Source organism: Anabrus simplex, chromosome 5, assembly GCF_040414725.1.
Source record: "Anabrus simplex isolate iqAnaSimp1 chromosome 5, ASM4041472v1, whole genome shotgun sequence".
In the NCBI taxonomy this organism is placed as follows: domain Eukaryota; kingdom Metazoa; phylum Arthropoda; class Insecta; order Orthoptera; family Tettigoniidae; genus Anabrus; species Anabrus simplex.
This window is the reverse complement of record NC_090269.1, coordinates 118,738,737-118,761,292: the sequence shown is the minus strand read 5'-3', so window position 1 is coordinate 118,761,292 and position 22,556 is coordinate 118,738,737. Positions and strand designations below refer to the sequence as shown.

The following is a 22,556-nucleotide window of genomic DNA, read 5'->3' as shown; positions in this document are numbered from 1 at the left end:
ACTTTACATACCGATTTTCGTTAAACTCTGTTTACCCATTTTCTCGTGACTCGGCGCTGATATGGACTTAGTAACAAAAATCCAAGTTCATGAATATCCCTGTGATCACAGCCGGTATGGTAACAATGTGTAAGACATGAATGATCATAAATTGAATACTATATATCTTTAGTTATGTATTATTTATCGATACGACCACTAATAACATATATATTTGAGAATTAAATTTTAGGCCTTCCCCAAAACTACCACTTCACTCAGCGTGAATAAAATTATTTATGGCCTAGATTATAGCGACTTATTCTGCAACATTGCACACCGATTTTCATTAAGATACGACCATTAATAACATAAATACTTAAGAATTAAATTTTGGGCCTTCCCCTAAACTACCATTTCACTCAGCGTGAATAAAATTATTTATGGCCTAGATTATAGTGGCTTATTCCATGACTTTCCACACCAATTTTCATTAAGATACGACCACTAATAACATAAATATTTGAGAATTAAATTTTGGGCCTTCCCTCAAACTACCATTTCACTCAGCGTGAATAAAATATATTTGTGGCTTGGATTATAGTGACTTCTTTCCCGACTTTGCTTACCAATTTCCATTAAATTATCTTCATCCGTTTTCTCGTGATGCATGTACAGACAGACAGACAGACAGACAGACAGACAGACATTACGGAAAATTAAAAAGTGCATTTCCTTGTTACTGTGGACATGACTGATACCGAAATAACATCCTTTCTAAATTCTGAGCAATGTACAGACAACTCTTATTTTATATATATAGAAGAGTAATTAATAATTTGTACAGAAGTAGGGTTGCCATATGCTGTGGATTTCATTAACAATACACAATTTTATAGTAAGAAGAATGTCTGGACCAAAAAAAAAAGTCTGTGATATTTTATTGTAGAAAAAATACAGCTTGCAAGTTGGATGAGAGTCTTCTCATTGACAGGATGTACAATCGGAATGTTTTTTTGGCAGAGACAGGGTTTGAAAATTTTGAGGATATGAAGTTCAATAAGAAATGTGTGGCTGTTTTCCACGATTAGTTAAGCGACTTAAGAGTTACAATGGAAGAGAGACATACATACAGTCAGAGTTAAAGAAATATCCAGTAACAAGGTGACACATTAGATTAGCACGTGCTTTTGAGTAGTGGATCAAGTGCTGTAAGTATAGGGTGAATGGGTTAGTGATAGATGGAAAAGTGAAGAGAGACAATTATTACGATGCGCTTTACGTCCCACCGATACGGATAGGTCTTATGGCGATGATGGGATAGGAAAGGCCTAAGAGTGGGAAGGAAGAGGCCGTTTCCTTAATTAAGGTGCAGCCCCAGCATTTGTCCGGTGTGAAAATGGGAAACCACGGAAAACCATCTTCAGGACTACCGACAGTAGGGTTCGAACCCACTATCTCCCATATGCAAGCACACAGCTGTGCACCTCTAACCAGTGAAGAGAGATAGAGCTGTCATATGTTCAGGTACGTTCGGGCTTGGGTCTGCTCTGGACCAAAGATTGAAATGGTGAGCAATATTACAGTATCTCAGTACCAAGAAATGAAAGAAAGGCTGGTAATCTATTGACAGCAAAACACTTATCAAATACAGCATTATGGGACTGAAATGAAATAGCGTATGGCTTTTAGTGCCGGGAGTGTCCGAAGACATATTCGGCTCGCCAGGTGCAGGTCTTTTGATCTGACGTCTGTGTCAATGAAATTAACCAATGATGGTTAAAATTCCCGACCCTGCCAAGAATCGAACCTGGGACCCCTGTGACCAAAGGCCAGCACGCTAACCATTTAGCCATGGAGCCAGACTGTGGGACTGAGTATGCATAGGAATGGAGAACTGTTTTATTTGATTACACTAGCCTGAAAATATCAATTTGTTGATTATTGCCTAATTACACTAGCCTGAAAATATCAATTTGTTGATTATTGCCTAAATCAAATTGAGAGATTCAATAACACTGATATGCTAAATCTGAAAAACTCATTTGCTTGTTTCTTCAGTATCGGAAGAACTTAATCCTAACAAAGCTTACCTTAAAGTACACGAAGAAAATCACTATTCCAAAGTACACCAGTGCATGTGGTGCTGATATGATATCTGTTTTCTTGTCCAAAACAAAGATTACAGAAGCCACAATGCAGGCCTTTGTAGGGCTGGAAAAAATAGAAAGGATTAAAAAAATAAGATGCGATGTTCACAAAGAGAAAATGCGAGGGGACAAAGACAGTTAACCTTGATACATTATGATTTAAAAAACCTGCAAGGAGAGAAGTCTTCTGAAAGTTCTGAAATTTCTGGAGATGAATGCATGGTAAAGCATAACATAGGAAATTAAACCCAGGCAAATCACATTGTTATGACCAGATGCTAATATTCAGAGTATCCAGCTAGACGTGCTGGCAGGGACTAAGTCAGGTGCTGATAGGTCTCCACAGGTATCTGGAGCCATGTTGTCTGCAGTGCGTCCAACAATTGTTCAAGGGTGTGTGGTGGAGGAGAACGAAGGTGAACACGATGATCAAGGTGGTCTCACAGATGTTCAATTGGATTGAGATCGGTGCTGTTTGGGAGCCAGGGAAAAGTCTGATTGTGCTCTTCCAGCCACGTGTGGACACTTCTAGCTGTGTAGCAAGGCACATTATCATATTAGAAGATTTGGTCCCGAAGAAAGACAATCATCGTGTTGTATGGTTAGACCTGAGGTCGAGAATGGATTCATAACCAAATAGATCAAGAGTGCCTAACATGTGGATGATAGGATCTAAAGAATATTACAAGAATATTCTCCAGACCATAATACTGCCCCCACTGCTTTGTGTTCGTCCAGTAATGGTTGCAGGGTGTTGGTTATCCGATGTTTCTCACCGGACATGCTGACATCTACCCATTCTATGCAGCTGAAAATGTGACTTGTCAGAGAAGGTTCCACATCGTCAATCAGTAGTGGTCCAGTCACCATACTGTTGAGCAAATTCCAGTCATTTTTGTTGATGCACCTGTGTTAGCATGAGTGCAGTCACCTCCATCTAATACGGAACCCCATTTGCAGAAGATTTCGCTGAACTTTCATGGTACAAACGTGTCTGGATGCTCTTTAGTTCATTTGGATGGTGAGCTGTTATACTGTAGCCTGTTAGTTGGCCTTCACTCGCTGTTGTAATTGACGATCACTTCGGACATTGATGGCACGTGGAGCTCCGCAGTTTCCACAAAGATTATTCCCAACAGTTTCATTCGTCCTCTCATGATGAACCTTTACCACAGAAGCATGTGAACAGTTCACAAATACCGCAATTTACAAAATGCTGCCACCCTTGGCTTGAGCCGATGTATACAGCCAGCCTCTCAGTTGCATTATATACCTACTTTAACAGCCCACGTGATGGGCCATACGTTATGTGCTACACGTAGACAGCACTTCTAGCAGGTGGTCATAATAATGTGATTCAACCTTGTAGAACAAAATGAAACAATAACTTGAGTGGCACTATGTTGAAGGCCAAAGGGAGGAAGATTCATCTCATTTTTATGAGTGAATTTCCTGATCATAACACAGAGAATCTAAAGAATTAAATAAAAATTGAATACTAGGCATAGAAGTTATTTCTTTTCTCTCTCATCAGCAAGAAATGAATTTTACCTGTGGTTAGCTCCTTTACTGAAACTATTAAGACAACACATTTTCAGTATGTCAATAATGAACTGAAATACAAATCAATGCAATCACTGAATAACATATAACCTTTAAGTTTTTCAGTCTGTTGAAATGAATAGAAGATACAGAAAACACTAGACAGTCCTTGAAAAGAAAACATTTTTATTAACAACAGAATAGCATGTTATGTTAAAAACATTTAAGCTCTTTAGACTTCCTTTAGGCTCTTTAGGTTTTCTTCTAGGAACCTTATTTTTGATAACATGTTATGTTCCTAAAAGAACATCATCAGGTAGGATCCATTTTCAAATTTATTAAGGCACAGCACAGAATTTTTAATATAAAGTGGTTTTGCATTTGTAATTACCAATTCTTAATCAGTAACATACGCAACTTAAAGAATATTGCAATTATACATGCAGTGGCGTATTTAGTTCTTTCCCACCTCTAGGCCCACTGCAAATGCCACCCCTCATATTTAGTAAACATGCTGCTTTACATGCCTGAACTATTAATCTCATAAAATTGTAATATCTGTTTGTGACTCACCAAAAATACCCTAGAATATTCTATGCCTTGCTCCTTGCTTGGTGAAGATGTACATCCCATCCTCATAGGCCAGTGCAGTTTCAGTTATACAATTGACATAAAACATGCTTCTACAACCATTTTCATTGTTGTATGTCAAATGAACTCATTAACCCTCTAAGCGCCAACATCCTTTTGAAAGCCCCTTTGGTTTTCATCTGAAAAATGCCAACATCCTTTCAAAAGGACGTTCGGTATTTATTTTTTATTATTAAAAGTAACAGTCATTTCTTTTCAGAATTTCCCAATATAGTTAGTTAAAGACTTACTACTTTTGCAATAAACAGCCTCGTTTATTTTCAAGCCTATTCTTTCAGTATAGTCCAATCAGCAGGCATATTTATTGGTGCACTTTACTTGGTGCGGCTGTGCACCTTGTCTGCTCTGTGTCTAGTTGCTCTCGATCTTTTACTTGTTCATTTATTGCTGTGAAAATGATTATATATCCATTGTGCTTGACAAAACATAAGTGTGCTGGAGAGGTCTTGGAAAATGTACTTGTACTGAATTTTATTACTTTTATTATTTGTAGTATGTTATGTAAAAGATGTCTGTACCGTATTTAGTAAATATTGATATATAAATGAAACGGGTGTAATTAGACTTGTATTTTTGGCTCATTTGGATATATAAATTAATTATTTTTACTACAGATTTATTTTAGGCACAAAATGAATGAAACTTTCAATATAGCTTCATAATAGGTTGTACTATTCAATAAATATGTTTGCGATTTATAAACATTTTTTCTTCTACCTAAATTGTATTGCTAAACTTTGGCTTTGTTTTATTTTTAATTAATATTTTTGGGTTTTGGCTGCCAAATGTTTACTAATGGTCATAAATGAACGCAGTAAGGCTTTTTTCGTATAGGCAATCATGTTAGTTAAAAAAATTATGAAAATTTCAAGTTTCTACCTACAATAAGAGCGGAACTGTGAATGATCAAACAGAAGCTTGCAAAAACAGAAACTGGCTTTGGCGCTCAGCAGTAGGAAAACCGTAATAGCATGCGGCGCTCAAAAGGTTTATCCTAATAACAGTACTGACAACAATAAAACAGCTTTCTGTTCATGTGTGTCATTGTGTTTATTATGAAGAATTTAATGAAAAGGCAATATGCTTACAGTTTAAATTTACAATAAAAAAAATAGAAATATAGTTCTCATGTTTAAGAGAAGAGGTATAGAACTAAATGAGCTAAATGAGGCCACAGCACTAGTTGCAAATAGAGGATTGTGGCAACATTTAGTAAATTCACTGAAGCTTGCAGACTAAATGCTGAACGGTATAATGGTCTATAATGATGATGTATGTATGTATGTAGTTCTCATATGAGTGTAAGCAGCATAAAGGACATGTTTCATGTTATGAAGATTGGCTTTCATAATGTGCACCACCTCTCAAAATTTGCTGCTCTAGGCTTGAGCCTATATGGCTTATAACTAAATACACCATTGAATAAACCTATGGTAAAAAGTGATGAATAGAATATGATGTTTTAGGAAAGAACCAAGTCATTCTGTTGCTAATAAAAAAATTTCTTTTCCAGGAAATTTCTAATATATCAATAAAACATCTTTTTCAGGTACTTTCTACCATTTTCTTCAGTCAACTAATTATTTATCTAGCCTTCTCATAAATGATTTCAAAAAAGTTGGAAATTAAACATCTTTCATGGTAAATTATTCTAATCCCTAATTCCTCTTTCTATAAAAGAATATTTGACCCAATTTGTCCTCCTCATTTCCAACTTTATCTTCATACTGTGACATTTTCTTCTGATGAAAACTCCATTCAAGCTTTATCGTCTGCTAATGTCATTCCACACCACTTCTCCACTGAAAGCAACTCTGTTTTCATTTCACTTTAATATATGGAGGGTCAGGGAAAATAATTAAACAGGCAGTTTTTTGTTGTAATTGAGTTAGTGATGATATACTGGGCACTGGACCAAGCTTAATTCAGTTTACTAGATTTCGAAGTTCAGTTATTCAAAGCATATGCTTTTTTAACTTTTTACGTGTTTATCTAGTATTGTTCTGAAATTAAAATTTTGCTTTTCTGAGTTCTTAAGGAAGTTTGCTTACCCCTGACCCTTCATATTAACTTTCACAAATGTTCTAGAGGTAACAATTTTTTTAAACTAGACTTACAAACTTGGTTGCATGAATTCCATTGCTGTTGGTGTCCATACTCCTCTAATTAATCTTTCAAACAGCTTTGTGAAGCCAGCTCCATTTCCTGGAAGCAGATCATAAGCTCATGAAAAAAATATAATGCAGTATATAGAATCAGAATATAGTCTGCCCATGAAGTGACAATACAATTTTGAATAACTGGTGCTTTATGAGTAGAAACGAAGGAAAGGAAAAAAGAAAAACTGGAGGAAAAACAAATGTTCTTAGGGATGTGAGGATTAAGTTAAAAAGATGTTATGTTCTCTTAAAATATTGGACACTGAAGACTGCTTTAGAAAATTATCTATAACATACTGTATGTTTTCTGATCTTTTATTTTTATTTTTACTATTTGCTTTATGTCGCACTGACACAGATAGGTCTTATGGCAGCAATGGGTTAGGAAAGGGGTAGAAGCAGGAAGGAAGCAACCATGGCCGTAATGAAGGTACAGCCCAATATTTGCCTGGTATGAAAATGAGAAACCATGGAAGACTATCCTCAGGGCTGCTGGCAGTGTAGTTTGAACCCACTGTCTCCCAAATGCAAGCTGACAGCTATGTGACCCGAACCACACAGACACTTGCTTGGTGTTTTGTGATTTGGAAGGAGAAAGAGAGCAATTGAGAACAAATGTTCATATTAACTTGTCCAGTGAAAATTAAACTATTGCTGAACACTTCTAGAGAAAAGTTATTATGAGGGGAATACCCAAATTCTTATCTTAAAAAAAAAAACATTGATAATTTTATACGGACCGAGCTTGATAGCTGCAGTCGCTTAAGTGCGGCCAGTATCCAGTAATCAGGAGATAGTGGGTTCAAGCCCCACTGTCGGCAGCCCTGAAGATGGTTTTCCATGGTTTCCCATTTTCACACCAGGCAAATGCTGGGGCTGTGCCTTAATTAAGGCTACGGCCGCTTCCTTCCACTTCCTAGGTCTTTCCTATCCCATAGTCGCCATAAGACATATCTGTGTTGGTGCGACGTAAAGCAAATAGAAAAGAAAAAAAATGTATATGGAGCCAACCATAATGGAATGAACTGAAAAGATAATGAATTATAGGTCAAAAGTAATGATTCAGGAAAAATCTGTACTGCAAAAAACAGAGTTTTGCTTTCTTGTTTGCTTTATGTTGCACCAAAACTGACAGGTCTTATGGCAATCATCATCATCATCAATGTCCCACTCCAGTCGCCCGGGTGTGATTTCTTATGGCGATGATTGGATAGAATAGGGCTAAGACTGGAAAAGAAGTGACCATGCCCTTAATTAAGGTACATGTAACATTTGCCTGGTCTGAAAATGGGAAACCATAGGAAATCATGGAAAACCATCTTCAAGGGCTGCTGATAGTGGGGTTTGAACCCACCATCTCCAAAATGTGATCTCACAGCTACATGATTATAACTATGTAGCCAACTTGCTCGGTAATAAACAGAGTATTGTCAATTAATATCATGTTATAATTATTATTATTATTATTATTATTATTATTATTATTATTATGATTATTATTATTATTATTATTATTATTATTATTACTACTAAAAACAAATGTCTTGTATGAAAATTTCAGAAAATGTTTTCCAATTTAAAAACAATTGACAAGGTCTGAATTCATCACTGCCCTGATGCCCATGTTTCCCAAGAGTTTTTTTTTTTTTCCTGGAGCTAAATCATGAAGATACAGAGGAGAGAGGAAAATAAAAAATAACCAGTTTAAAAAATGTAAATTATAAAGAATTGAAAAGGTGTAGCATTCCAACTGATGAGCCCACTGCTACACTGGGGCGAAACGCTGGTACTTTCACGACTGAAAAAGCCAGCTTAAATGTTTTTATTCACAGTTTTGTTATTCACTAAAAATTATGAGCAACAAAACAAATTACTCATAATAAAGATACTGAGCAGCACTGTGTACACTGAATGAGAGATCAGTAGTGGTAATTGGGAGTTAGAAGTGGGGGAGGGGCAAGAAATGTAGCAGACAACAAAAAGTACCCGGGTTTATGGAATATAGCGGCGTGGGCGGAGTAGGGGGTGTATATAGGCCTACATCGAAACTGGAAAAAAGCTACAAAGTGGTCAGTTTCTTTATGCTCTCTAAGCAAATTTTGATAGAGAAGTAAAGGTTGACAATTTACCAATTTAAGTGCGGTAATAATAGCTTTTTGATGTTTTGATTCAATATTGTACAATAAAACTTTCACCAAAGGAACAAAATTACATGTTTTATAATTAAATAGAAGTACGGTGTGAATACGCAACTAAGAATCATTTAGTATTTGACAACGCACTAAGAAACTAACAGACACTAAAGAAACTGCCAGACTGATGAATGCACACGGCAAATGGGTGAATCATACCTCAGTGTCCATGACCTTGGCAAACAAAAAAAATACACCCCTGTTACCCTTCCTCACAGCACATGCAAAGTCTCCACTACTTGCTGTGGCATTATACAAATCGGTTAGCCGCGATGAATGACTTTCTTGACGTATTTCTGTTAAAATCTTGTTAGTAATTAAAGAAAATAAAGGAAAAAATTAGCTGAGACAACAGGGCTTGTACAAATTGCTTTCTTTTTTTAATAATTCCTAGTTTCAGCTGGCTATTTTGGAATAAAAATGTAATGCTTTCTCCACAAAGTGGGGGGGGGGGGGAACTGCCCCCTCTCGCCCCCCCTCCCCAAATCGCCGCTACTGGACGAGATGACACTACATTACCATCTCTTCATTGGTTTTTTTTTAACATAATCTTTCCCTTATGTCCAGCCACTAAAATTAAAAGATGCATGCCTGTTTCTTACCCAGAGGGCCTGGTTCAATTCCTGACCCATTCAGGGATTTTAATTCTGAACTAGGGCTGGAATGGGGCTTATTCAGCCTTGTGAGACTGACTGAGGAGTTCTCTGATAAGAGAGGCAGTGGACCTGGTCAAGAAAGCCAAACAAATATGGCTGAGGATGTTGTCGTGCTGACCACATGACACTTCAATATCAGCATGCCATCTGGCTATGCAGTTAAGGGCCCAATGAGCAGTCATCCCATGCATTTGTTTGTTTTGCATACTGCACATTACAGTAATGAAGACCATCAACGAAACTGGTACCTATCTAGGTTCCCAGCACTATCTTCTGGTGAAGCTTATCAAGGGTTTGAGGAAAAAAGAATTTACATTAAACATTTTTAAAAATATAGCTTTTAGTACCGAGAGTGTCCAAGGACATATTTGGCTCACTAGTTCTGTAGCTGCTTTTCCCGGTACACTCCATGGCTCGTTCCTCTATACAAGATAACAAGCCAATTTTTACAAACTCCTTGTGTTGGTTCATCTCAACAGAATAACTTACAGCTTTTCTTATAAAATCTTTGTGTTGATTTATCTCTACAAGATGAGAATTGATTTTCGTTGTAGACTCCTACTGTTAGTTCATCCGGCTCCATGGCTAAATGGTTAGCGTGCTGACCTTTGGTCACAGGGGTCCCGGGTTCGATTCATGGCAGGGTCGGGAATTTTAACCATCATTGGTTAATTTTGCTGGCCCGGGGGCTGGGTGTATGTGTCGTCTACATCATCATTTCATCCTCATCATGACGTGCAGGTCGCCTACGGGCGTCAAATCAAAAGACCTCCACCTGGCGAGCCGAACCTGTCTTCGGACACTCCCGGCACTAAAAGCCATATGCCATTTCATTTTTCACTGTTAGTTTATCTCTACAAAATGACAAACATTCTTGTTACAGACTCCAAGGGTTGTTTCATCTCTACAGGATGATAAACAATTCATGTTACAGACTCATACTCCTAGGGTTCATAAGTTTCAACAGGATGGTAAATAATTCTTGTTATAACTCGACTCCTAGGGATTTAATCAGTTGTTTGAAACTAATTGGCATAGAACTAATTATACCTTCCATAGTCCAATACAGAAAATGACAAGAAGTGTGAATAAGTTAGATATTGTTATGTTTGACTGTTCACACTCTCTGCTTATGAAAAATGCAAGAAAATAAACTTTGTATGTTATTCACAAACCTGTTCTGTCCTGGTTTTGATAATATCTCCAAGGTCATAGACGGAAAATTTAATGTGTATTATCATTATTTATTACAAACAAACAAAAATAACAATCCTCAATGGGATTGAAAATTTATTTAAAGGAGTGAAGTGCCATAAGTTTATTCTGGTGTAGTTATTTAGGGGTGTAAAACTGCTTCTGATATACTGGTAACAAAAATATGGTAAACTTGAACAAAACTTGACTATTGACACATTACAAATAATTTTTGAATGGTATCATTGCCACTTGTCGGTCTATTTTTTCCCAAAGTGATAATTTAGATTAGAGAAAATTAATTGGCTTGTTCAAAATGTAGAAACAGTTAGACATACAGCACCAGCACAAAATTGATGACAAGCTAATCTCTATGGCTGGCCTTAACTTCCTACAAATTAATTGTTTACTTCTTTCAGTTTGAAGTACCTATAGCTTTCCTTCTGTTTTCAGTCCTATGCTCTGAATGCCTCTAGCTCACTTTCAGAGGCCTCCATGAAATTTGCAGCTTCCATCATGTTAATAAACTATAGCATAGCCCAAAACATCATAGAGCATTAAACAAAGCACAAAAGAAAATATTTCCATGCAAACTATGGACCTGTGGACTGTCTAGGAATACAATCCTTCTGTGAGGGTTTGCACTGCTTCGAAGGACTATGGAAGCTGGCCCTACCAATACATAATTTGCTATTGTCCTTGGCAGATATGAATATGAAAATCTCATTTCTATTTTAACTCATAAAATTGCACTTAGCTCCCTTTGTTAACCAGTAGAATAACTTTCAACCAGCCTTTAAACCACCATTTTACAAAAGTTTTAGTGACATGCAAGCAACCAGCCAAATAAAAAAAGTATACTTCATAAGCAATTAATTGACAAAGTTAGTAACAAAGCAAGAAAACTCACCTTTCAAGGTTCCGATAAGAATCATGATAACATATGCATTAGGATAAAGTTTTGCTGCATGCGTGACACCATCGTAAACCTTTTTACATCTGTTGAAGAAATATTCCATGTAAATGTTATCCTGTATTTGTTAAACAAATACCTGAAATAAATATTACTGTTTTAACATAATAATGCAGTGAAATTCCATTTTATTGTCTTTACTTTGATTTAATGTATTATTGAATTATTTGAATAATGTAAATAGCCTAATATGCATGAAAGCTTTACTTAAAATGAAAAATTTGCTAAATAAGGTACAAAAATACATCTTAGTTCACTGTGTCTTATGAGAATGAAGTTGAGAGTGGCTACATCATATGAAATCTGTGAATCCTGAATGGGATAACTGAAAGGATGTGGTTATTCATTATTATTGATCAAAGAAAATAAGCAAACATTTTCTTCTGAAACACAATGGGTAAACCAGAAAGACTGTACATCTGTTGTTGCATTAAAGCTAGCCGTATAAAAGTACCTGTTCCAACAGGGATGCTGTGGGGTGGAAATAGTAGCTCCAGTCAGTGGAGTACCCAGTGTGTCACTGGAATGACAGTGTTAATGTATCTCTATTAAACTGCATTTTCCTCTCAGACTTCTTAATGATTCAGAAACTGAGACTATGAATATTTATCTTATCATCAAGCTCATTGATCATACTTCATGTGTTTGCATATAACATTTTATTTCGTACAGTATGTGACCCTGGAGTAGTGGTAGAAGGATAAACAGTAATGTATAGTGCCTCTCCAGGTCTAGTGACCAATAACAGATGAGGAGACTACTGTTTCATCACTTTCTTGAGGTGCTTTGGGGAAGATGAGACCAGTCTGTTAGCATTAGTAATATGCTGGTAGTGATTATTATTTTCAGGGAGGGTACAACTAGTCAAACATTCCATAATAATATACTGCAAATAGCTATTACCCCTGGTGTAACCTGCCAATGGTAGATATCTCTAGAGTTGTCAATTAGAAATCTGGCTCTGATGATCTGTCCAGAAATTGGGAAATAGTTCTAAATTCCCCATAACTTCCAGAGATTTAACCAACATTTTGAAGTAGGAAGGCTTATCTGTAGACCCACTGTGACTTACGTTTAACAAAGAAAAAGTGTTTTCTCATTAGACTGATAAGGAGGATAGAGAAGAACATTTATATAAGAAAACTGCCCATGAATGTTTCTCATTTGAAATGAACAATCTAGAATAACCATACTGAGTGATAAATAATTTTATTAATATATATAATTCGGATAGCTCACCTCTAAAGTGAGAAGGAACACCCAGGTGCAGTGCCCCAAACAAAAGCAATGATCTCAAAATTTAGCCATAACTAATTTTTCATTGCTATAATTACACTAGTGTACAAAAGTCGAGCATAATCACTAAACAAGGCCATACTGCTTGATAGGAATGTCAGACGGATTGCTGAACAAATGGAAGCTGAATCACACACCATATGTCACACAACTGATAGCTAAGGTACACTTTTGACAACAACTAACAAAACTTGGCAATATCTTGGCAATATGCAGTTAATAGGGTGTATGGTTACCCCTAACGGCCACACATGCTTCACAGTGATGTGGCATGCTCTCTATCAGATGGTCCAAGAGCTCTTGTGGCAGTCAATCCCATTCCTCTGCAAAGACAATGTGAAAGTGTTGGAGGGTCCTTGATGGAGGCTGACGGAATGCAATTTGCCTCCCCAATGCATCCCAGGCACGTTCTATAGGATTCAGATCCGCAGACCTTGTTCGCCAGTCCATGCGATGAATGTCTTCCCCAACCAGAAATTCATCCACCAGAGCAGCGCGGTGCGGTCGGGCATTATCGTCCATTAAGAGGAAGTCTGGACCAACCGGACTTCTGAAGAGTCAAACATATGGTCTCAGTACCTCATGCCTGTATCTCTGAGCGTTAACAGTGTTCCTCGGACCACCTGTGCACAGGTCCGTACGGCCATTCAACATGATGCCACCCCACACCATGACGCCACCACTACTATACTGGTCCCGTTCCACGATGTTCCTGTGGTTGTATAGGCTACCCGGTTCTCTCCAGATTAATGTGCGACGGGAATCGTTCTGCAAACTGAAGCAGGATTCATCTGTGAAGAGCACATGCCTCCATTCATTCAAGGTCCAGTTTCGATATTGACAGCTCCACAGTAAACGGGCCCGTCTCTGTGCTGGAGTGAGCGGGACACACACCGCAGGACGTCGGGCAAACAGCCCTGCTGTTCTGAGCCTCTGGTATACAGTTTATCGGGTAACGGCAACCCCTGAGACGGCTGCAAGTTCCGCCAACAATTGTCTTGCAAGTGCACACCAATTTTGTCACGTGGTTAAGGCCAGATATCGGTCCTGCTGTGGGGTGGTTACCCTTGGTCAACCTGGTACTGGCCTACGACTAACATCTCCTGTGTCTCAAAATCGTCTCCAAAGCCTGGAAATGACACTTTGTGGCACATTCAAGGATACGGCAACATCGGTCTGTGTCTGGCCTGCTTCCAGGCGGCCGAGTATTGTACCCTGCAAAACAAGGTCCAAATGGCATCCTTGTGCCATTATGTTGTCACGTTCATTACGAGGCTACACTCCGCACACTATAACAGGGCAAACACAACTGAGGGAATATGGGGCGCAGGCACTGGCTGTGTTTACCTTGCAGTTACGCCGCTAGTCAAAACAGGGAACACTCCTTTCCTATACAGAGTGAACACGTAAGGTTGGTAAGTGCATATGTCGTGCGATTTGCGGTCTATTTCCTGTTGCCCTGCTTACTCATAACTTATGCTTAACTTTTGGACATTAGTGTAAGTCAATCATTCCTTACTTCGATTTCTTCTCTCCTGTCTAAACATGAACCTGACAACCACCCTAAAAAATACTGTTGGTCATCAATGTACTAGATTCCTGAAATGTCAGGAGATGATAAGAGGAATGTACTCACGATTGTGGGGAAGACAGTTCTCATGTTTATGTCCACTTATATTAAGTTACAGCCCATAAATCTTTTATCTTGTTAAACTCCTCACACTAAACAAGTGGCTAAAGTGGCTATGCTGTTTGGATCACGATGCTGTCAGCTTGCATTCTGGAAATAGTGAGTTCAAACCCTTGTCGGTAGCCCTGAAGATGGTATTCCTTGGTTTCCCATTTTCACACCAGGCAAATACTGGGGCTGTACCTTACTTAAGACCAGGGTCACTTCCTTCGCACTCCCAGCACTTTCCTAACTCATCGTCACCGTCAGATCTGTATATGTCAGAGCGACGTAGAGCAAATTGTATTAAAAAAATAAAAACATACCCCTCACCACACTGTTTGCTTCATCTTAACAACTGAAGACTTCTAGGAATCAAAGTCGAGTTGATCCAGTTGTATTCTTTACTCTGATTATCAAACTCAACAATGTTTGTGAGCAGACAGACAATGTAAAGGAATAATGGAGAGAACTCTGTCATGTGGTAGGGCAAAACAGAATATCAAAACTGATGTGAAGAAGCCTACATAGATCAAATCGAAATGCCTGTACTATACATAATAGCCAAATAATATTTATTTATTTATTTATTTATTTATTTATTTATTTATTTATTTATTTATTTATTTATTTATTTGTTTGTTTGTTTGTTTGTTTATTTGTTTATTTGTTTATTTATTTATTTATTTATTTATTTATTTATTTATTTATTTATTTATTTATTTATTTATTTATTTGCTGGTCCCGCAGTGTAGGGGTAGCATGCCTGACTTTTACCTGGAGGCCCCGGGTTCAATTTCTGGCCAATTCAGGCATTTTTACCTGGACCTGAGGTCTGGTTCGAGGTCCATCCAGCCTACATATTTATAATACAAGCGCCATCTGATGGTGAGATTGTAGCCCTGGTCTAGAAAGCCAAGAATTATGGCTGATAGGTTTTGTCATGCCGACCACACAACACCTCATAACCTGTAGGCCTTCGGGCTGAGCAGCGGTTGCTTGGTAGGATCTGGCCCTTTGGGGCGGTTGCGCCAGGTTTTTAAAAATTAATTAATTAATTTATTTTATTTTATTTTATTTTACGGAGAAAATTGTAGGAACTGTTGTGAAGCAAGTTAATCTTATTTTTAAATATGCTGGGGGTCATTCTGCCATTGCACTATCAGAAACTGCCACTATTTCATTCACTTAAAATGCAGAGCAGAAAGAAAGAATTCAGTTCCATCAGGAACTACAGCAGATCTGAGGTATGTATAATCAGTATACATTATACTAATATATATTAGGAAAAAGGGGAAACCTTCTCCATTATAGGTTGTAGAGGAGTGGAAAACAAAGTCTTCTACATTACGACCTTGGCACTGAAATAGGTGGAACAGTAAGCTCTATATCCACCATCATTTGGCCTCTGTTATTAATATGATACAGTCGAACCCGCCCTAACGGACACCCTTATTCAGCGGACACCTCCCTATACGGGCAGTTTTTCTCGGAACTGATTTTATTTTACATAAGACAAGTGGCCTCATTTAAGCGGACACTTCAAACTCCGGACAGCGGACATCGCCATTTGTCCTGTCCACTTAACTTAAGCGGACACTTTACACATTGCAGGGCAATTTATTATGCCGGACCACATGTCATCCTTTCTTTTGAAACCATTCACCAAACACCAGGAAATCCTTTTTGAATGTTTGTTGTATTTCGAGTGCAAAGGGTGAGAAGGTACATCGGAATGCAGTTCTACCTAGTGGTGTATAGGCCTATTCCGAGAATTCTTATTGCCCAGAAATGCTGCCAGAGACTGTTGGCTCTCAAGTTACCTGGGGATTTTCTTCCCTTCTTGCATCATTCTATTCATAACTCGGATTGTCGCTGATAAGGTCCAGCTCAGGTAGTCAACTTGAGAAGGAAAAGACAGTACCGGCACTAATTAGTGAGACAGAAATACCATAGCATTTCAGTTGTCTGTTAAACATGAGTAACAAGGGATTACTTCATGAAGCTGTAATGTTTGTGAATGATGTAAAATCACTTATACTAACTTTCTATGAAATAGTAACACAGAAATGACTTAGAATTAAAGATATGTAAGCTTATATTTAAGGTGGATGTTCTTTGCCGTTAAAATGTTCGATTATTTTTACAAACTTGTTTTAGCGGACACCTCTCGTAATGGACATTTTTCCTCGGAACCGATGGTGTCCGCAGAAGGGAGGTTCGACTGTACTCATTTCTCTTGTAGGCTGAGGGAACATCAAGGTTATATACCTCTGCTAAAGTAGAGGTCTCATTTCTAAATTTCTTGGCTTCCTGACAGGGAAATCAAACTTCATGTACTTCTGGGTGAACCAAGTACACTTGCCAACACTGAAAGTGAGTTTCCCCTAGAAGATACGGTTACCTGCAACACGTACAGGTGAGAGAATAGGACATGACACATGGCCTTGCCGAGTAACATTCTATTTTTATTATCTTTATATGGCAATAGGACATGGTTTGTTCCAACTCTTGGACTGGGACATAATGCATGTTAGTCATAATGTTGTAATGTATACACGACATTTTGTCTAGTAGTCATGTTATAGTTGTGAAGTACCTCCACACATGCAGGCACTAGCCATGCATGTTAAATTGTGAGTTCTGCTGCGCCTCTGGTGTTAAGAGGTCAAGTCTTGGTAGGGTAAAATATTTTTATATTAATTTTTATCCCTATACTGACTTATTAGGTGAGTCATGTAGCATCCTTTGTTTAATCATGCCATTATTGACAGTGAATTGGCGTATTTGTGGCCCTGAAAAGGGCCACTGGGTAGTCCTCTCAGTAAGAGGGCATGCATATGGTCATGGAATCAATTAGGGAAGAAGCATAGACGTATTGTCCTGCTATTTCATCTCAGGTTGCACCGACAACATCCTAGAGAGCGTCATTCATATTTGGTGAGAGATCGGGCCTGGTTTCCACCATTACTCTCTTCATCTTGGCTCACATATTCTCAAAGGGATTTGTGTCAGCCCCACAAGGAGGCCAGTCAATAAGCTCGACATGACCTTGCCTTGCAAACCATTCCTCAGTTAAGTGGGATGTGTGGATCGGAGACAGATCATGCTATAACAATGGTGTATGGCCTCCGGAGAGGCCTGGTGCGGGTCTTTTTCTCGTAGACGGACTATTTGGCGACCTGCATGTCTGTGAAGATGAGGGTCCTACCTAGGATGATTTCTAATGCTGAATACGTCCCGCACACCCAGCCCCTGAGCCATTAGAATTAACCACTTAAGGTTAAAACCCCAGACCTGGCTGGGAATCGAACCTGGGACCCTCTGGACCAAAGGCCAGCAAGCTAACCATTTAGTCATGGAGCCGGACACAGGTCATGCTGAAATTCTATAACACTGGTGAGATGAAGCATCCGCAGGGAAGGGGCCATAACATTCTCTAAAATGTGCACATATGGCCAAGCAGTGAGTCATTGCTCAATTCTGAGCAACATTCTTAAAAAGGGAGCGCTCATCCAACCCCAAAACACAGCCAGAACACCAATGCTCAGACATGTATGCTGGATTGTGTTGGGTGCTGAAAGGACAAAACACATGTACTGGCCCATCATATGTGAAGAAACCTTGCTCTCATCGGAGAATATGACATTCATTATTACATACAATGAAGTATTGAATAGCTGGATCTATATCATTTTAATGTAAATATGGGTATATGAATATGATATATGACCAATCATGTAGAACGTTTTCCTCGGCAAATGCAAGACGGTAAACTTTCTGCTCATCAGCGAGCTTTCATTTCTTAGCTGCTCACCGGAAATGCAGCCCTGCCTCATTTAGGCATCTCAAGGCCGTCCTCGAGTTGTCAGGAAAATGTGTGACCTAGCGTAGCATTCATGAACAGGGTTGAAATGGGACTCAGTGATCAAACAATCATCCCATTTCCAGTTCAAAACCTGCCACAAATCTGAGCCAGCACATTGACCATCTTCAGAGCTGCCAACAGTGGGGTTCGAACCCACTATCTCCCAAATGCAAGTAGACAGCTACGTAACCCAAACCACGCAGCCACTCGCTCAGTTCTCAGAAACATCTCAGCCAGCGTGACGCCAAACTCTGTGGGATGTTGTAGAGCAACTATCTGCTCATAGATGTGAGATCCTTGGTATGCCACAGTTACCGGTAAAATGACCTACCTGTGTGTAATAAACATGGTGCGGGCATCCTGCAGTCTGATTGGTTTTCCCGCTGTTGCTGCCAGCAGAGTAAATAAAAAATATCTTCCCAAGAGGATTCAAACCAGCCTCCTTCCCACTGTGAACCTGAGTCCGTACCACTAGACTACGGTGCTTCACGAACAGGCACGCATAACATACCTATTAGTCTGCTTGCTACCTTCCACCTCACTCGTATTTAAATCCCTTTAGAGGAAACATTGCTACCTAATTGCTTTCCACACTTGTAGATACTCCAATTATGATGGTAACTTCTATATGAGTCATTTTTAATTGCCCCTGTCTATCGAACTAAGGAACTACATCATGGCTGCATATGACAATGCTTGTCACCATACAGTTGGACCTCAGATTTTCAGTGCATTCACTTCTGCATTGGGAAGTGTACATCTTAACTGACTAGCAACACCTTGATAATAATAATAATAATAATAATAATAATAATAATAATAATAATAATAATAATAATAATAATAAAACAGAAAACTTTAAAAAGTAGAAAATTTATTGAATTTCAAACTCAGACTGTAATTTTCTGTTCTAACAGTGAATAAATTTCTTTAGAAAGTAGTACCATATACAGTATATACATTCATCTTCTTTTGGAGAAAATTAAGAAATTAATTTCAATAGAATGGGATTTCACTGTATTTAAGGTACATTAAAGTAAGATTTGTACAAGACTTCATCATTTCTAAGCAAAAATGTCAAACAGGAACAGAAATTATGTAATAATATTTTATGTGAGAGGTTTCAAAGTCATGGTCAACAACAACAACAACAACAACAACAACAACAACAACAACAACAACAACAACAACAACAACAACAACAACAACAACAACAACAACAATAATAATAACAATAATAATAATAATAATAATAATAATAATAATAATAATAATAATAATAATAATAATAATAATAATAATAATAACAACAACACAGTTTTTATGGAAAACATCTCCTTTTAAAGTCAAACCCTACTTATAAGTTTGTCCAGAGACCAGTAAAATATAGCATAATATCTGCAAAGTATGGCTAGATTACAGCATTATGAAGAAGTTGCACTACTACTCATCATCATCATCATCAAAAGTCATCTTACTCATTTCTGAAGAGAGAAGTAATGTGAAGAAATCTGGGATTCACACTATCCAGGATGAAGACAGATACGGGATTCTGTGTAAGGAAATACAGGAAAACTGCAGAACGGATAGGTTACAGTTCATAAACAGGGTATGTGAGGAAAAAGAGCAACATCAAAACCACAAATGTGGATGACAGATGATGAAAGTGGTAACCTTATTGAGGACACGGAAGAATCACTTTGGAGATGGAAAGAATACTGTAAAAACCAGTACACTACAGATAATAACACACTAGAAGATCAAAGTCTAACACAACAGTCAGAATTAAAACCTTCTTACAGAGAGATATTGAAAACACTGTCTAACATACAAAGAATCACAAGTCCCAGATGTTGATGAAATAACTAGAGGGATGCTAAAAGAGATTGGTGAGGAAGATAAAGAAGTGCTCCACTTATTGGGCAGCAGAGAATGGCAGACTGAAGAGTGGCCTGAGGATTGGACAAACTCCCTCCTAATCTCACTGCACAAGAATGACTCAGTCAGGAACTGTTCTAACTACCATTCCATAGCACTCATATCTCATGCCAATAAAATACTGTTGTATGTTATAAATCAGTGTCTCAAGCCTTACATAGTACCTCGTATATCTGCAGAACAAATAGGTTTCATGGGAAGCAAAGCAATATAGGAACATATTTTCAACAGACAAATAATAGGGAAATCTAGAGAGTTCAGTCTGTGCTACTGTATATGTCGTGAACTGAAGTACAATGTTGTGCCTTTAATACTAATTGTGAATTCTATAGTTACTTGCACTAACTTTACCCCCTTAGAATTTGGATTAAGCAGAAAAACGTAGATTGATATTAAATTCAATGAGAAATTTTGAAAAGCAAACACTCAAGCAACAGTATAATTACATACCTGTATATTTCTTTCATCGCTGAGCAAACAAGTTTCACAGGTAAGAATTTGGCAGCTTTGTAACCAATGTCAAATGGCGTATAAAAGACAACATACCTAGAGAAAAATATGAAATATAATTTTAAGAAATGAAAATACAGAATGTTACTGTCATCGACAAGGGATGAATTCACCAATAAACAGATGTACGAAGTATTATTTTATAATGGGCAGTCAAATGAAAACTGAACACCTGCTACAACATGATCATGGAATGATTTTATTCAAAAGTAATTATCAAAAGCATTAATGCATTTATCCTACTGGGAGACGAGACGATCAATTCTAGTTTTGTAGAAAGAGGTACAGTAGGTCGCTGACGGATCCACTACCACAGCCCCTCTTGCGCTTCCTCGTCCAACTGAAACTGATGTCCACGAATGTCTTTCTTCAGGTCACCAAAAATGTGAAAATCACAAGGTGAAAGATCCAGGCTGTATGGAGGATGTTGAAGTGTTTCCCAACCAAATCGCTGAAGCACAGACTTCACGCACCATCTTGCAGCGCCCTTCTCAGAATCTCCTATGCTACTCATGCACACTCATCACGGACATGCAGTGTTCGCCATACACAGCAGACATGCGATGACGAGTTTTATGTACTCCAGCACCTTCAGCCACCAGAAAACAAACCACACTTCTCTGCTCTTCTTTGCTTGCCTCCATTTCTACAGCAGGAAAAACATACTAGACCAGTCCGCGCATCAACAAAGACATAACCCAACAACTGCATGCACCTGTGAGTTGTCACTATGCAGTTCTACCACAGTGATGGTAGTATCGATACGTAATAACAGTGTTGTCACCTTTCACGCAAAATGTGTGTTATGGCAGGTGTTCGGTTTTCATTTGACTGCCCCTTTCAAATAAAACAAGACTAGAATAATATCACATACCAAGAAATACCATGAACCTAAAAACAGTCATTTATCAAAGACTGAAGGAACAGAATACAAATATTTTAAAAGCAAATATCATATAGGGAACCAACCAAAAATGCTAGTAGTTTAGAATAAAGTACTTTCATGGATTTCTTTCTTCTGATTCTCACAATAATTGCTCTTTAAGAAATACCGGTATGGTATTACTTTTATGTCAACTAGCATATCTCAAATGGTGGAGCAGCCAGACCTGGGAAGTTCTACTGTTCAGGTATTTGAAGTTTACATCCAAGACTGATTGCTATCGCCCTGATATTGCCTCTTTTCCTTGCACACTCCTTCTAGAATATGCTGTGATGGAACATGAAACCTGTATGTGTTACTGCAATGTTACACCTATCCTATAAGGAATGCTATTCCTAGTCCTCAGTTTCACACATATGAATACACAGATGATGTCCTTCGTTCTTATGCGAGGTGTTGGCAATATGAGTTCCATTATATCAGACATTTCTGTAGTGACATTGACAGATACTGCAGCATACAGTACAGCAGTACTCAAAACATGCATTTGCTAGCTCCCTGAATGAACTGTACACAGTTGCTTGACTGGAAGGAATGGATCTTAAATTTAACCACAGAACCTATTTTCTTACCCAACTCTACAGCAGAATTTCTTTCCTAGCCTTTTCTGCCTGTATATAAATGATTTCATTTCTGTATTAATGTATTAAATTTCTGTTTGTGCTGATAACTTACCAATTTACTGAATAAATGTACTTCCCAAACATGTATGAAGTGATCATGGGATGCCCCAAAAAAACATAAGGATTCCCTATGGACGTATGCCATAGGGTCAATCGTTTACAAACTATGCACGTTTTAGTTACGATATTACGATTAGTAACTAGTAAACTAGT

The 22,556-nt window shown here is 38.1% G+C and overlaps 1 protein-coding gene across 2 annotated transcripts in view; it reads right to left on the bottom strand.

The window, feature by feature from the left end:
* LOC136873835 (trimeric intracellular cation channel type 1B.1) overlaps positions 1 to 22,556 on the bottom strand; it is a 165,195-nt gene that overhangs the window by 19,074 nt on the left and 123,565 nt on the right. For both annotated transcript variants that reach the window (XM_067147101.2, XM_067147103.2), the window contains exons 3-6: positions 20,718 to 20,813; positions 11,434 to 11,522; positions 6,440 to 6,527; positions 2,073 to 2,193 (exon numbers count right to left, since the gene is read on the bottom strand). In XM_067147101.2, the coding sequence (XP_067003202.1) occupies positions 2,073 to 2,193; positions 6,440 to 6,527; positions 11,434 to 11,522; positions 20,718 to 20,813 (394 nt within the window). The remainder of the gene's footprint in view (positions 1 to 2,072; positions 2,194 to 6,439; positions 6,528 to 11,433; positions 11,523 to 20,717; positions 20,814 to 22,556) is intronic.